General features: G+C 38.2%; 1 protein-coding gene and 1 long non-coding RNA gene across 5 annotated transcripts in view; one reads left to right on the top strand and one right to left on the bottom strand.

Moving 5' to 3' along the window:
* Positions 1 to 17,473, bottom strand: part of LOC145489963 (uncharacterized) — a 62,811-nt gene extending 45,338 nt beyond the window's left edge. Inside the window, exons 1-3 of one of the 4 annotated variants that reach the window (XR_014049646.1) lie at positions 17,345 to 17,473; positions 5,815 to 5,880; positions 1,856 to 1,943 (exon numbers count right to left, since the gene is read on the bottom strand). This is a non-coding gene — a long non-coding RNA (uncharacterized LOC145489963). Of the gene's footprint in view, positions 1 to 1,855; positions 1,944 to 5,814; positions 5,881 to 10,183; positions 13,991 to 17,344 lie in introns of those variants that run through there. The other 3 variants (XR_014049644.1, XR_014049645.1, XR_014049643.1) reach the window with 3 other exon arrangements.
* LOC145489959 (uncharacterized) lies at positions 16 to 5,802 on the top strand. Its single transcript, XM_081469051.1, has 6 exons — positions 16 to 89; positions 666 to 702; positions 1,514 to 1,536; positions 1,886 to 1,949; positions 4,122 to 4,153; positions 4,925 to 5,802. The coding sequence occupies exons 1-6, from the start codon at positions 16 to 18 to the stop codon at positions 5,082 to 5,084; spliced, it is 390 nt and encodes a 129-aa protein (XP_081325177.1). The 3' UTR covers positions 5,085 to 5,802.
* Positions 17,474 to 17,627: the final 154 nt, after the last annotated feature.

The raw sequence follows: 17,627 nt of genomic DNA, 5'->3' as shown, positions 1-17,627 counted from the left end.
CAGCACGTACATGTAATGCATACCAGCTACATAGTCTCCACAACAATTAATCTCCACACCTGCGCTTTATCTGGAACTACAGTCAACAGGTAGGAGTTGGTGCACATTAGTGCTTAAAAAGTGCTGAATAATGCAGCCGACTGCACAATGCTAAGGATATATGCTTAAAGAACTGCATTGTATTTATATTTCAGATGTGATATGAATGCGTCGCTCCTATGACATGTTTTCGCTTACCTTGCGGGCGTTTTTTATAGACAAACACTGAAAACAGCGAAAAAAATATAAAAAAAAGCCTAAATAAATGCAACATAGCTTATATCTGGCTGAGGTTCATTTAATTATAGAACAGAAGCAGAATATACTTATTTATAGCTTATCGATTTAAACTACATGTATAGAGACGCACCTTCCCAGTCAATTAACTTCAACACTACAAATGAACATCAAACGTCGAATTACAAATAGCAGCTGCATTTTTACAAATCAGAACCTCAAGATAATGCGCTGACTAGACTTAACTGAGGGGAAAGAAGGCTGCTGACGGTACACAACGGATTTTGCTGGGTAACTTGTCTTTTCTAAACAAAGAGAGCAGATTTCAACCCGCGCGTCACACCCAGTGAACGTTTTTACAAATATGTCTATTTCACTACCTTTTGCAGGAACTCACCAATGGACCGCGCACAGATGGATGAACAAGTAAGTATTATGCACAGTTAATACATGTACATGTTCAATAATTTCTATGTAATCGAAGGAATGTTAAAAGTTATGTTCAGTTAAAGATGCCTCCTGTATGTACATACACCATGTACTGAGTTCACTCTGCCACAAAACGTTGTTGCACGTTCGCTCGCGATTCACAGAAAAAGCAACTTATTTCTTTGCTATTCATTGTTGTTCGTAATATGCTCTCACTTAATTTCTGTGCTGTTCATTGTTGTTTTGTAACATGCTTTCACTTAAATCCCCAGCTCAAATCTCCTCCACAGTAAGGATCACTTTCCATGGCGTCTTTCCCCAAAACAAATGCTACACACCAGAAGCACTAACTTGACTTGTAATTACCTTAACGTATAATAATTTTATTACAATCTACCATGCACACTCGGCCACTGATCCCAGTCATTATAAAACTGATGAGTGTATTTGCAAACTACATACAACAAATTTCATTGTCTATTTACTGATTGCAAATACCATGTACTCAGCATTGAAACTTAACACAATGTTGTCATTTTTGTGTACTCTAATTCTAAAGAGCTCTTACGTTTATGAGGGAAAATAATGGTTTTTGGTTACTATGCCAAGGTAAACACTCGAATTGAATTTCTACGGCAAGACTACTAAGATGTATAAATATACGAGCACCAAAATTATGATAATGCAGGTATCTAAATTTCCCACTCTCTAAAAAATCAGAAAAGGAAATGATATTTATTACAACAATTATTATTGAGTCGAGATACTCTTGTTTTGGGTTAATTTTGTCACATCATTTTCATTGCAGCAATCGGCAAACAATGCTAGTGGGTGAGTAAATATCAGTTCTATTGTATAACCTGCATTTGAACAGTTTTCAACAAGCATTATGTTACGAGCTTTTTACCTGTCACCTTTCACCATTCGAACGCTCACTCAGCTTAGTATTTGCTCCGGACAAAACATACACAAGTGATATTTGAGTTTAACGGCCATGTAAACAATAAAGTAAAGTGCCACCAGTAATTATTACTGTTGGCACTTTTCACAAATGTTTTCACAGAAATATAACACTGCCGGATAATAACTGTCAAACTCAAATACAATCAGGTCGTAAATATACATTTATATCACGTAAAAATGTACTTACAATTTATCATTCTGCATTATGTTCCCCTAGGTCTAACAGAGATCTCATGCCCATGTTGGAAATGATATCTCAGTATCAAATGAGTAATCTAGAGGTGAAGAAGATATTTTTGTTGCTTAAAATACTTTATATTCTCTAATGGTATCAATAAATAAATTTCTGTGTTTTGACTAGTTCTTTAAGCACCCATTCGTTATACATGACTTGAATTGTAACAGCAGGGGAGCAGGGATAGCGCTGTGGTGAGAGCACTCGCCTCTCAGCAATGTGGTCCGGGTTCGATTATGGCCAGTTGCCATATGTGGGTTGAGTTTGTTGTTGGTTGTTGCCTTGCTCCGAGGGTTTTTCTCCAGGTTCTCCAGTTTTCCTCCCTCAACAAAAACCAACATCTCCAAATTCTAATTCGACCAGGATAGAGGACCTGCATGAAAACCAGCGAAGGCTGATGTGGCTTCCTCTCTAAATATTGTAATTTATTTACTTATGACTGTAGTAATGAATGTCCAATTGAGTCTGTTGATTTCTTTCTTGCTTATTGGATACCCATAAACTCATGCTTTAATTATGTGCACTTAGATGGGTGGTTCTCATAACACATTGCTGTTTCTACTGCTTCGTTAAACAATATCGGCAATATATCTAGTTAGAAACAGAAGCACCCATCACCCGACTCAGTACTGCCATGCTAACTTCCAGAACCATGCTATGTGCCTTACTCAAATTATTTTATTGCTGTTGACATTTTTGTTCTTGCGAATGCCAAACGCAATAAACAAACTAAAGGCAACAAGCAAAATAAGTCACCTATTTATATATGATTTAAATAGGAGAAAAATAAACCATAGAATCATAGGTGTTCTTTTGTTTTTGCTGTTGCTGTTTTTTATCACTTCGGTATGCTTTACTTGTACAAATAATACAACTAACAGTCTGTGTACATCTGCCACCTCCACTAAAAAAGAGTCTTCCACAATCATTTGCCATAAATTTAAATAGGGTGACAGGCCTGACATGACTCCAGGCATTCCAGATATTTTTTTTTTTACATTTGCTGTTTAAAATAAATTTCGGTTGTCTGACCTATTTAGCTTCTAAGGACAATAATACTTTGTTAGTAGAATGAGTTGTTGGTTAAGTCAGCCCTTCAACTGTGGTCCAGCAAGTGTTTAGAGATCATAGCTCTGCAAGGTTTCTGCTGTTATACTAACCATAATGTAGCATCTAACACCTACATAATTTGCCATATGTTCTCCTGCAATGGTAATTATAGTTTAGCTCATTTCTCTTGCAAGTTCTGTTTAACACTCTCTAAATGTGTGCTCTGAGTGGAAAAGGTCTAATAATTGGTGAAGATGTTAAGTACTAGAATTCTATACCATTTCCTGACTGTTTCAAAAACTGTTAGAAGATGTTCTTGGTGTCTACAGAATTTGGACAAATTGATGATCGATTGATTACGGGGAGCAAGGATGGCGCAGTGGTGAAAGCGCTTGCCTCCCATCCATGTGGCCTGGGTTCAATTTTGGTTGGGTGCCATATGTGGGTTGCGTTTCTCCAGTTTTCTTCCCACTACAAAAACCAACATCTCCAAATTCCAATTTGACCAGGATAGAGGGCCCACATGAAAACCAGCTAAGGCTGATTTATTGTAGCTTCCTCTCTAAATATTGTAATTTATTTATTTAAGTATTTATTTATTTTGTTAATTTATTTATTTATTTATTTTGGTTATTTATTTATTTATTTATTTATTTATTGCTAAACCAATTAAAACACAGAAAAATGACTTAAGTCATCCTTAAGTCATAACAATTACCAATTAGAGATCTTTCCCTACAGTCTAGGAAAACTTAACAATAATTAGCAACACCATAGACATATATATCATTCTACCCAATGCTTTTAGGGGATGGTGCAGACATACACAGGCTTCTTTTGTATTAGTCAAAGCTATTTATCATCCATTGTTGAAGTTATAAAAGGAAATAGTAGTCAACAGGTTTTTACTGTAAAATAAAAACATGATAGGGCATGTGCAGGGAAAGGTTTACTGAAACATGATATGAGAACATGCAAATTTACTTGTACATGATTTACTCTTCCAATATTATGTCATTTCATGGAGCCAAGATAAAAATTTCCATTTGCAAAAGTTTTATTTTAGGCCTAACCAAACTCTAGAGTGCAGCCATTCAATCTCCTCTAAGCTTTTAATTTATTAAATGACTAAATACACAATCTCATTCCACTGGCATTAATATTACAGGTTCTAAATGAACGTCACGAAGATGAACTAAGGTGAGCTTTCTTTGTAGTTGGTTGTGGATGATGTTGAGTTCTCTACAATATCCTTAATAAATTTTCTACTTTGTAAGTACAACACATAACCTGCAATTGTTTCAGCCAAGTACATGTACCTTACACTCACTAATGTTTAACACTTATTTAGTTGGTTCCAGTGTCAATTCACATAAAACACGGGTCTCTGCACCGTTTAGTTTTTGATCTATACACAGAAACATAATCCATCCATAACTGAGAGCAGTTACCCTCTATGTCATCTGATGAGTTTCAGAAATGCAATTTCACTCACCAGCTGTCATGCACACAAGGAAGTGACTTCAGTTACACAAAAATTCATCAACTGAAGATGGAAAACAGTACAGTGAACTCTGCTCTATGGACACCTGCTTAATACAGACACCAGCTTATAACAGATAGTTATCTTTGATCCAACAACTAAAAAGCTCAAATATTTTCTCTTACATTAGCCCACTTAATACGGACACCCAGATAATGCCAACACTTTATCATGTCCCTTTGGTGTCCATATCAACAGGGTTCCACTGTACTGTTATCTGTGTGCCCTTGAAGCCATGAATTGAAGTCTACAACCTTTAATTTAACCACAATAATAATTTATGAGGTGATGGATATCTGAGATGAAATCCATACAGGCTACATACTTGTATTTAGACTATCCACACAACTAAAGGTACCTTATCAAGAGAACTAAGTTTCTAATTTTCAAGGCACCTGATGGGTTCTTTTAATTTGTATTATATCAAGCACCATTGCACAAGTCTGGATGGAGATGCTGGAAATCCGGCAATTTTTAGAATTGAAGTGGGCGTTATCATCAGATGCGTATATGGTGAGTAAACTGCTCATGAAATGGAATCGCTGTGACCCTACATGTTATTCAGATGTCATTTTGATTTGCAGTTAACTGATAGTCACATGTCCCCAAAACACTGTCTTGTCTTGTTTACTCCCAACCGGTGCTCACAACATGATATGTGACATACCAATTTACATAACCATTGATGACTGAAACAATAAGCATATAAAGCAAACAAAGAAATTAAAGAACTTTTCTTCAATTTCATAATGCACTACATCTATGCCATACTTTTTTCTTCTGAAAAAGGATTTACATTTACTGCTAATAAAATGCCTTTTTTTTTTCTTAACAGGTTCCTAAGGAACTGTAGGCAATGTATAAAGTACAAAAAGATGATAAAAAGTTGGTTTCTAAAGTATAGCAGAAAGAAAGGATTAATTTGTGTTTTGTAATGAACAAACTCAAGAAGAAAGTATTCACTGAGAAACATATAATATTTTATTATATAAAACAGTCTAGTGCACTCTTTTATTAACTACTGACTGGCAGAATTGAGACTATTGTTCTCTTATGGAATTGTGTGTATACGAATACATATCCATGCACCCATGCATGTACGTACGCTTTATACAAGAGTAAGAAGTGGCTGTATTTTTACATCCGTTAGTATATATTTAATTAGTACATATACGTTATTTTGCATTTTTGAAAAAGCAATTTTAAAAACAAGTTATATTAAATACTGTAAGTGACATATCTAACTTCAACAGGGATATCCCATATGTGGATTACTTCAATTTTCAGCTACATGTATTTGTAAACATGTATACAATACCTTGAATAGAAATAATAAGCCTTCTCAAAGTAATCAGCGGGCATCCAACCTACCAACATTTTATATCTGAAACACAATTGAAATGACATAATAAGGTTGTAATAGCTGCATTAAATAACAGTTCAGAAGAAACAAAGTATCTTCAGTGTTATATTGATGAGTGGATGTCCAAAATATGTATACAATATATACACGTCCATACAGAAAGAGTATATATATACATCTATACAGAAAGAGTAACACTGAAGCAATCTGGATACTTATAGCACCACATATATTGTGTCTGTGACAAAAACCATACCCTACCTGAAAAAACAACCCCCACCCCCTGAAAGTAACATCAAAAATTGTGGCTGACAATAAATCCCAAAAGTAGTGACCCCTCCGAAAATAGCAAGCCCAACACCCCCCTCCCCCCCAAAGAAAATGGTGAGACCAAGGTTCCATAGTAAATATATTTATTCATCCAATCAATCAAGTCAGGTGTAAGTTACTGTACGATCACTTTATTTAAGGCAGGAAGGTATTGCTTATGCCACGAAGCACGAAATGTCAATTCATGCTTTGTCAGTTCATGTTGCGCCCTGTTAAAAGACAAACCATAGAATTTTCATCAAGTAATAGGAACACACTAACAGGAACTTTAAATTCAAATTGACAACTCGGTATCATTTCAACAGGTACATATTACCCAAGTACAGTAGACAGTTTAGAAAGAAAACCTCTAGATTTCAAGAAAATCCACTGTGAGTAAAAACAGCAATGATGTCATTGCGTTGCTATTGTAACTCCGATCTCGATGAAGTACACTGCACCGGAAACTTTGGTCTATCCCTAGCAAGAGCGTGGATATCAATCTCCTGTATTATGTTTTAGTGGGGTGTGATTTATATTTAAAGTTGGACGGTGTCACTTGAAAAATCCAATTGAGCCACCTTAAAAGCTAGGAATGTTGCTTCAAATTTAAATTGAAAACTCAACCAACATACTGATATGAACTGAAATATTGTTAATTAAGCATACTAACATAGTAGTGCATTATGAAGTAGAAACAGTTTACGGTATCTGACTAGCTTTCCTGCCAACCACTGAAAACACGGTCCAGACATGAAGAGCCCACCCATGTGGCAGCAACATAGCCACAAACTGGAAAAAGAGCTCAGTCATAGCAACTTCATATAACACTTTTTACTCCTCGAAAGTAAAAAACCCCTCAAAAATAATGAACTCCTGAAAGTGACAAGCCCAAAAAGCTGCTGATTCCAAAAGTAATAAGGGCCGAGTTCCATGCCACATGTTGGACACGATATCATGTCCAGCAAATGTACAAATGTCACAAATGGTAGAAGTCGTGGATGCCTGTCAACTCCATATTATTCTAAACTTTTCCCAAATCCAGTGGAAAGAGTTTTAAAAACATCCATTTTGTCAGTCACATATCGCAAGCAACATTTTTGTTCTTCTTTCAGCTGTATAAAATGGATGAAATCCCTTAAGGAGTTGCTCCTCTTTCAAACAGGTCTCCCAGTGTGGTCGGCAAAATAGATATTGCAATCAAACTTGTCAACAGTCAGTGATCTGACCAATTAGAGGTTGTACTAGATTCCAGTGCACACAGAAGGTGCCTTGGAATGGCGGCATGCCTTTGTCTACAGGTTCCAACACCACAACCCCACCCCATTTCCCTTAGGCCACTACACTCTCAGCCACTACCTTTTTGGCCCTTCCAGCTGGAGCCTGTTCATAGGCCAGGTTGCCCACTCCCATCCCCACCCCCACCCCCAATAAGTCCCCTCTTTGGAGTACCAGTACTGGTTTCATGCAGTAATAATATAACTGACAAATATCAACCCTCCAAGTTGCGACCATTTTAGCCACCATGGCGACTAGAATTTTGGAGCTGGCGACTAACTTGAAGCGAAAGTCGCCAATCCGGCAAATAAAATCGATAGCTTGAGCAGACTATCATCTGGACTGAAAAGAATTCTCTGAACATTGCGAATTCACTTGTAAAAATAAGTTCTTCTCCCATTTTAACCCACTGAAATTGAGACTAAAATAAAATGAAACATTTAATTCCAAAACCCATCATAATAAAGAACAACTTTGCAGTACGTCTGAGTTTCGTATGAGACGAACTTTGTTCCACTTGACTGAACTTTGGCATATGATAATTTTACATTTGAGAGTGAGATAACACATACAGTTTCTGTATCTTTGGTACATTGATGTCGAGTTTGGTTTTGTACCATGAAATTGGAAAATGCTTGCAAAAAATTGTACAGCACCTTCGCAGCATTTTCCTGCCGAACATGGCTATTTTTAAATGTGAAAAGAAATTTGATCGCAGCAGACTTTGATCACGTGCTAGATAACCACTTCTGAACAGGAACGTGTGTCACACAATCAACAAAATGCTATAATTTTCATCAAGTTTTATCTCAACACTTCATTACCCATGTATCTTAAATTTACTCTTTCTTTCAAACTTGTTATCAAAATATTTAGTCAGTGGATGGCTTGCCTGGGCTTTTTGGTGCGTACATGTCACAACTAGCTCAGTATGCTTGTGTGAAGGGTCAGTCGATTGATGAAGGATATCGTTGCTGTTATTGTCTGTTCTTTGCGGCTTTTCTTCTAGTACAGCTTTTTTGTTCAATGAGTATGAGTCACTTTTCCTAACATGCTTAGCGAGTGGAGTTCAAGAAGACCTGTCAATCTTCAAAAGGAATTGATTGTGATTTTATAAGATCATCAATAATAAAAATACATTATTTGAATCACTTTTTACTGAACTAGCTCAGGGACTGCATAAGTTATTATTTATTGTTTATTATCTATATATTAATTGGTTAATATTGATTAATTAATAATTAATTAATTAATTTTTATACTTTGGCAACTATTTTCCACTGGCGACCAAAAATAAACTTCATAGCGGAGCTCCGGCGGCCCAAAGGGCCGCCAAGCAGAGCCCCATACTCATATGGGAAAGAAAAGGAAACCCTTGAGTTGATTTTCTCATGGTTATCATGGCTACCAGTATTGCTCGTGGGCGCATACGCATGACGACGACGACGGCGATGGCGACGGCAGAGTTGCCCAACATGGCGGCCATACTCCAAATAATAGGTTGACAGAGACATGCAGCCTTGGTTTACCGTGTACTTCCTTGATATTGGACATCCATGTTATGATCAATTGACACCTGTCAATACAAGGTATCCGCTGACCATTATCACGTGACCATATCACGGGCTCAGGTTTACAGCTCCTCGAGGTCACGTGTTTTCTTGAAGTTGACCGCTGACCAAGCGCTGGTTATCGATTGGATTGCGGGCTCACATTGGGTTAGCTTGTTGGAAACAGGGCAGAATTGCTCGGAAGCCAGTTTATGCTAACCCAGGATTAAAAGTTAATCGAATTATAACTTTTTCTTCTATACAAATGTGTTTTGCTGTTTTGTTTTGTGTATATGGAGATTATTAAAACTCAAAACAGAAGGCCAAACAATATACAGAAACCTCACCGCAAAGTTACAAAACTCAAATCAAAATTCTACCTTTTTCTGGGTTAGCTTAATCAGGCTTTGAACAACCCGGCCCAGGAGCTACACTTTTAGGCTGGCCTAAATCTATATATTAAACTTTTTTAACTTGGACGGTTCATGATATATGTAACAACAGTCCAATAGCTGTACGTATTTCAAACAGAAAATTATTCTCAAAATTGTCAACACTAACACCAATCAGCTTAGAGCTCTAGGATGAGAGGGAGTGTTGTATTTTAATATCATTCGTAAAAGTGAAGCATTGATGACTTCCATACAAACGGTATGCTTTAGCTTATACCTATATTGTATCTGATTAATGTTTGCACAAACCCAGCATACTTTACATGATGCAAGACCTCTTGCACCGGGGTATCTGGAGTATAAACTATAGCGCCTTTAGAACGAAAGCAAACAAACTTAAATCTTATTTAGGACATTTAATAGAAAAAAAAATTCTCGGCACGAATCACTAACTTGAGTAACTTGAGATTGCACATGGAATGGAAATTTGTCCGTCGAACGTACTGCGCGTCGACAACAAGACTAGTAAACTTATAGTTGGCTGTTTAGTTCATTCGAGAAGGTACAATGTAGTCTTAATAGTATCTCCTCGAATAAAATCAACACGCTGTTAGTCTCCCAGTCATGTTTTCGTATTAAAGGCGAGAGAGTTTTGACCTCTAGTAATAACTTTTTCTTTTATCATGAAGCCGTGAAGTGTAAGGTCAGCAATGTCAGCCGTAAAGGTCAGCAATTTGGCTCCGTAAAAGCTGTCGTTACGGTACAAGTTGTAAACATTTCGTTTGGCTTACTTACCTCAGCAAGTTTAAGTAGCTGAAATAACATTTGCGGAACTAGCTTTAGAGATGTTGCACGGAACGGGCCGCACGGAACGAGAAGAAGAACAGCGGGGTTGGAACGCGACGGTAGCCCCGAGCAGTCAACCATGCAGACATTCTCGTCCCCAGAGGCCGCGCTCCTTTTGGTCATCACGAGCATCAAGAGTTGCGATTCTTGGTGCTGACTGAAAGGAGCGCGGCCTCAAGTCCGGTGAAGACGTTTTACGCAGGCCCGCTTAAGTCACACGCGCGAATCACGCGCGAGTTATGCGCGAGAGAGAGGCCAGGCTGCAGGCTTGATACCCAAATGTGTTGTAACACTGCTCCACTTACACGGGTAATTGATCGATCCGACATCCTCTATGATTAAACTCTCGACTATGTTGGCTTTTCTCTCTGGCAAAGCTATTGCCATAACCCCGTTATTTGTCCCACTTTGTTGATCATCCAAACTGAAAAAATCAGTGAGCCAACGTCAAACTTTACATCCTGACAAATCGTATATCATCAGATGCCTGACAATAACGCGCACGAGAAAAAAAAACTATTCCTGCTTTCTCATTGCTTATTCTTTCCTTCGGCTTCCACGAAATGAGACCCTGGTAAAAACAGTCATTTCAAACAAAATTCCTCAAGGAAAGCACAGGAGAAGGAAAGGTCTGGAAGGTACAGCAAGGATAATTTGCAAAATAAAAAATGAAATTGAAAAAACCTAACCCTAAAACTAGCAGAGAGACCCTAAAACTCCAAAATGATGCTTTCAGGGCTGCCATAAGGAATACTAGGCTCTCTGAGTGTTTCCAACGTTTTTTGGTTTTGTTTTGTTTTGTTTTTTTGTAAACTCGGTGAGTATTTATCACTCTACTCTTTTTTGGTCTCCGCAAATAAGCTATTATTCTTATTTTTGTTTTGATTTTTTGTTTGTTTGTTTCCTTTTTTTTTTCTTGTAAGCTTTGTAAGTAGTAATCGACTTCACATTTTGTTTTGATCCCCGCGCTAGTAAGCTTAGCTTAAGTCACACTGACCAGTCAGTTTCGGAGGTTTAATAAACTTCATTCATTTGAGCTGAAATAATTCATCAGTCTTTATTCACCATATTGCGTTCTACACATTATAACCACTTGGATCGGCTGGTGGGCTTTAAAACACGGGATTAAAAAGGGTTTTTACGCACCCGTGATCAGCCTCAGACATCTCAGTTTGTCTCTGGAATACGTCGGGTTAATGTCGGAAATCTAGGGTCGATGATTACAATATCAATGATTGCAATATCAATCATTTTGATGGCAACGAAAATGGCAGAGGCTGACTAGAGTCATTTAATGTCGTCTGCGAAAAGCAGTCTCTTTGAGAATGAAATGTACTGACTAGAGTTTCTTCGTACAGACCCCTTTTTGTTCACTTGCATTTGACCTGATTTAACATTGCAGTACCCACAAGCACAATGCAACAGCCAACAGTCTTTAATTCGAGGAAGGAAAGCTCCAGTGCCACCGCAATGGTCACATGTTCATTTCGAAGAATGCTTTTGTTGTAGTAAGTAAGCAAATATAAGTTATAACGTCATGAACAACAGCTGCAGGTTTTTAAACTACAAGCAAAAAAATTAATGAACTCCCAGTATGCTATAAACTGATTAAACTGAGGACCATTGTACCCTAATGAATTCAGTCTGCATTTGACAGGGCTAAGTAAGAAATTTTGATTTTAAAAAAAAACGTTATTAAGGTGGCTCCATAGAGTAATCATAGAGTAATGTTCTGAATGTTCTCCATAGAGTAATGTTCTGAATGCTGTTTTTGCATTCGCTTTCACGCCCAGTCCTCTCAAACTTATTACATGTAATAACCAATGATTAAATAGTGTTTTGCTATAATCTCTGTTAAAATGTTGGGCACTAGTCTTGAATTATAAATGCCCAAACAAATGTTTTTTTACCGTTTTTATGGCTTTATTTGTGATTTTCTTGAATTTCCTTCGGTGAAATCTTCAGTCAAAATTTTTACAGCGCATCGCTTCCAGCGGGATACCAATTTTAAACACGAAAAAAGTAAGGTTTGTAAAGGAAGTTTTTTGGATTTTTTCAAATTTATGTCTTTTACCGCTGCCTTATACGGATTTCCCTGAAAAATGAACTCCGACTAAAATGAAATGTTTACTACCAATCTGCCAATTTTACGGAATTTCACCGAAGGAAACGCAAGAAAATTCACTGTCAGTTTTGCTTTTTGTGCTCATGTTAACGTCATAAAATATCCAAAAACACTGACGTTTTCCTTCGAGCGCGCAGATAACTTGAACTGTCATCCTCAGAGCGCGTGCGATCGTTATACTATAGGGAGCCACCTTAAACATTGTGATACAAACCGCGAAAGCGTAAGCCTAGGTATGTTCTGGATAAGGGTTTTAATTGGACGATGTTTGTCCCTGTGATTTGATTGGGTACGAGGAAACAGAAAATAACTTAAGGTCTAAACATTGGCCAATAAGAAATGTGCGCTAGGAAGTTCCACGGACACTTAGGCCCCGTCCACATCCGCGGGAGAAATAAGATAAGAACCTTTATTTTTCAAGTGTCAAAGTATTTAGCCCTAGTGGACTAATTAGGAGCACTAACAAGAATGAGCCTACGGAGAAATTTGAAAACGCATCAAATCAGTGTTTTCCGTCCACACTGAGTACGCCGGCAGTGGTGTTCCTGGCCAGTTTTTACCTGTAAGCCAGGATATAAAAGTTAAAATGTTTCATATTGCATAATACAGGTAAATGATACAAGCTTTATCACCGGCAATTTTCGTATTTTGCAGAAGGGGAAGCAATTTACCGACTTCCACTTAGAGCGAGACAGCATAACTGAAGAATGTTTAATGTTATTAGTTGTTAAGATCATGCCACTGAAATAGAACCTAGACTGAGATTTTTTTGAAACTTTGCCTATTGACTGTTTACATTATAGGAACTTGAATTTTGAAATAAAAATGGGGGGTCCCCATGTTCGTTTAACAGCAACAGCACCTTGTTTATACCCAATAAATCCTTATAATAGCACCATGATTGTAGTCACGATCGCTTGCTAAATTCACGTTTCCGACGATTGTTTTTGTTCTACACCGAGGATTAGTCCGTTTTTATTTTACACAGAGAAATTTATTACTCAGTTCAAAGCAACAGAAAAAAAATGATAGGTCACCATACTTATTTGCGAGAAAATGACGATTTACTTCTATGGCGAAGTCCAGCCGTAAAGAAAAAGCCGCCATTTTTTAATGCGCGCGCGCTAATCACGCGTGAAATTATGCGCAGTAGGGATGCGCAATGCAATACTGGGGAAAGAACTTAAGTTTTTTTTTTTTTTTTACTTCAAAGGCATCCCTATAGGCACTTACGGAACTTACCACCCCACTGGGTTTAAAAGCGTTAGGACTATATATCAGCATGACCAGCAAATAGTTACGAGAGGAATTTCAAACGTTTAAACAAGATAACAGTGATAATAGTTGGCAGTATCGATGCCAACCTTACATATGCCTTATATTAGGGCGCTGGTGTTGTAATCCGGAGGTCCCGGGTTCAAGGCCTCCACCCTGCCACTAGCGGGATCTGTTTCTAGGTAGTCCAGAGTTCAAATACTCGGTCACGCTTTGTAAATAGCCAACTGGTCTGCCTTCTCCCAGTTGGGATATGATTTAACTTGGTTACGTTTATTTGACAGATTTGTTTCCTTTGTTTCAGTGGCATGCCTGTAAATTAGCTAAGCTTAGTGCTTATATAGCTAAGTGCATGACCATTATAACTAAGATTTACATTTTTTACCTTTTTTTACATTTACCCATTATCAGTTATAAATGTTCAAAATTCGAATGCCAATATACGCGGCTTCTTGGCACAAAACTCTTGGATGACTATGTCGGTGTCGATGGTCCTATTTCTGTAAGCACGCAGGAGAGCGAGATCAGACAGCCTCTCTGCTCCCATGGTAGACCGAATATAGGTCTTGGCCTTCCGCATAGCAGTAAACGAACGTCCGGAGTTGCTGTCGATACGGGCATAGTGAGTAGGATGGTGAGGATGGCTGTAATATTAGGAGACAGTTCTTTATTGGTGCAGCAAAGCATATATTGCAGAGTGGTTGGTTTGTCTTCTGCATCAACGTCCGCCCACTTTGCTTTCCATTGCACAATCTCAACGTCAAATACAGCTCCCTCCGTTAAGTCGTGTTCATATGTGTGTTCGGTTGGTCACGTTTCTTTATTATTTCGCCTAATGCTTTTTTTACCAAAAAACAGACAAACAAACAAACTAACAAAAACAGCCGACCTGTTTTCCCCTCTGTTTTTCCCTGGGTTAGCAGTTTTCTCTTTCGTTAAAATCGCTTCGATCGCTCCGATCGATAGAGGAAAAGTTGAGCGATGCTTCCGACAACCAGTATGTGATTGCGACGATCGTCAAGATAGAACTTAAGTCTATCTCGCGATAACAATAGCGAGATTGCCGTGTGGGAGCCTGACTGACACTTATTGTAACGTTGGTCATTTTCCCTATTAAAGCGTCCAAGATAGTCTAATTTCCGTAAACAGACGGGAAGGCTCTTCCATGATAGCGCCCAGCTATAACTAAAGCCACGCTTGCAGTAGTTCGTGCGCGGCTTGGGCAAGTCTAGTTTGATTTCAAAATCCCTTAGATTATACGGTGTACTACGGATGCTAAATGAGTGTTGCAGGTACTCCGGAGAAAGCCCCTTAATTGTTTTAAACATCAAATGACATCGCTCGCTATAAACTTTTTTTGGCAAGTTGAAAGATTGTCCCAGAGGAGTCCACTTTAGAGGAAACTGGCACTTGTTTCATAACTGGACCTGGTAATGACCCTGGCAGTCCTATTTTGGAGTTTTTGTAATTTATTGCTGAAGTTAACGTCGCGTTCATTCCAAACAGAGCTATAGTAGTCAAAGTGGCATAAAATCAACGCTTGGTAGATTTGGAGAGCTGTGCTTTCGGAGATGAATGTTCTTACACGCTTAAGGGCACCTATAGCTGAGGATATTTTCTTTCTCATTTCGTGTTTATGTCTTGTCCATGAAAGGTGTTCGTCAATTAGTACCAAGCCCAATGATTTGGCTTCTTCGACTTTTTTCTGATCGATTTGCCGTCGATGTCAATATTAATTTGGTTATTCGAAAGAGTATGCATTCGTTGATTTGCAACCGTTGCATTGTTCGCGATCACTCTCGTGCAACAAGTTCGATAGAAGAACACAGATCAACGATTAAATTGTTGTTTGACAATGATGACATTTAAAGCTTTGGGATTGAATAAACTTAAATAGCACGTTAACAAAAGACTCTGTAGCTTCAAATTGACAGAAACGGTCTTAATACCATAGCAACCAAAGTCAAAGTCAATATCAAATTGTTGTTCCTTCTTATCTCAGTTAATCTGGCTTCATACATAAAACATTCCACTCTATGTCAAGCAACCTTTATACCTAAAGGCTTTTTGCCTCTTTTGCGTTGTCGAAAATATGTACACATTTATCTTCTCAATTTACTTCTGTTATCGAAACCGTCCCTATCAACAGGTTAACTCTTTAGGTTTCAGAATGCAAGAAAGCATGATGACCTCTATATCGCATTGCAAGGGTTCCAGTCACAGATAAGACAACTTGATATTTGCAAGTGGCAGCCACATTAAAATAGCCCACTCGCGCAACCATTCCCCAGGGCTACAACTCAACCCTAAAATGCCGAAAGGTAGCTTAATATAGATAATGCAATGAATTTATTGTCAATGTATTCCAGCTAGCAAACGAATAGATAGCTTGACTTCGTGTTCAACATAAAGAGGTAATGGACAGACCTTACTGAGAATATTTTCCATTACTTCTTCATATGCAGTTATGTTTGTGGTTCGAGGTAAATATGGCAGAGTTTCCGTTCCTTACCACTGATAATCTAAACGGGAAAAGGAAGATTTTCTTGTTCGTGCAACGAACGAGCTTTATAGTTCAGCAATCCTTCTCATGGCAAATATTTAAAAATATAGTGACCAGCAATTTGCGAACTGAAGTTGTAACACTTGGCTATCAGTCCCCGACATGTTTCGCCAAACTATCGTGGAAGTTTTACAAACACACATCAAACGCCTGGTTATTAAGAAAGGCGAAGCTGTGAAATGTCTAGCCAAGGCGTGAAAACGTTTGAAGGTCTCGTGATGATTAATGTAAACTGAGTTTGATTTGAGGAACCAAATTTAATAAAAGGAAACTGACTGGAGGAGAAAGAGCGTACACCAGGGGATGATCATGAAGACTGAGTTCATACTCTGCAAGGTCCATGAAAATGACAAGACGGTCGTTGCATTTGGTTAGACGGGAGAAACTGGAAAAGTGGCAATTTTACTGGGGGTCATTATGTTCCCTTGAATGACTGCTAGGAAACAGATGTCGCATTACCGTATCGACGCACGATTACTGTATCGACTGCACACCGTTGCGTACATGGAGATTTCGTTCATGATGGCTCAATAGGAATTAGATAGGACTAGCGCGCGCACTATGTTATAATTATTATAACATAGCGCGCACGCTAGTCCTGCCTAATTCCTATCGAGCCATCACGAACGAAACTCTATATACGCACGGCCGTGCGTATATAACATGACGTGTGCAGTTTCAATTTCGCTGCAAAATTTCCGTCTAGTTTAGTGCAGGTTCCTTTTGTTAAGTTTCGGCAATGTGAAAATTATTCTGAACAATCCAAACCTTTGACTTTTGCTAAGCTATGCTGTTTACTTAAACTTGAGTATTTTGACTTGATTTGTCTACATTTTCATAGAGTATTTTTGAATTTGCTTGCCTACATTTTCGTTATAATTAATTCGAGGAAGCGAAGTTTTCATTGACAATTTTAGAAACCAGGTTAAGCGTCTGTCGTGCTCTCAAAACTTCCGGCGTGCATCCATAACTCGATACACGCCGCTAAACATGAACCAGTTCTTAAATATTCAATAGCAGAGAGCGCGCTACAGTAAATAAAACTGAACTGACAGTGGAAGATTAAATCAGGCGAATGGACCATAAATGCCATTGCAGGCTTACAAGCAGAACTAGTGAGCTGGTACGATTAAAGAAACAAACATACCTTCGTCCTTCATGAACTCGTCGTTGTTTAGAGTCATTCCTTTATAAGCTCCATCAATCGTGAAAGATAACATTCTTTCCTAGGTTCAAATTATTATATTCTGCCATATGCATCAGTAGGTCTTGTGGAGACCGCTGTCAACTCCAAGCATGCGTCTTGTCATACCTCCGTCTTGTCAATAACCGACAAATTACCGGTTTCTATTTACATTCCTCATAACTTTGAAAGCTATGAAGGAAAACTGTCGGCGGGTGGTTGCTCTCGCGGTGGACGTATTGCAGTG

This window comes from Orbicella franksi, chromosome 6 (genome assembly GCF_964199315.1).
Source record: "Orbicella franksi chromosome 6, jaOrbFran1.1, whole genome shotgun sequence".
NCBI classification, from domain to species: Eukaryota; Metazoa; Cnidaria; class Anthozoa; order Scleractinia; family Merulinidae; genus Orbicella; species Orbicella franksi.
This window is presented reverse-complemented; position numbering and strand designations above follow the sequence as displayed.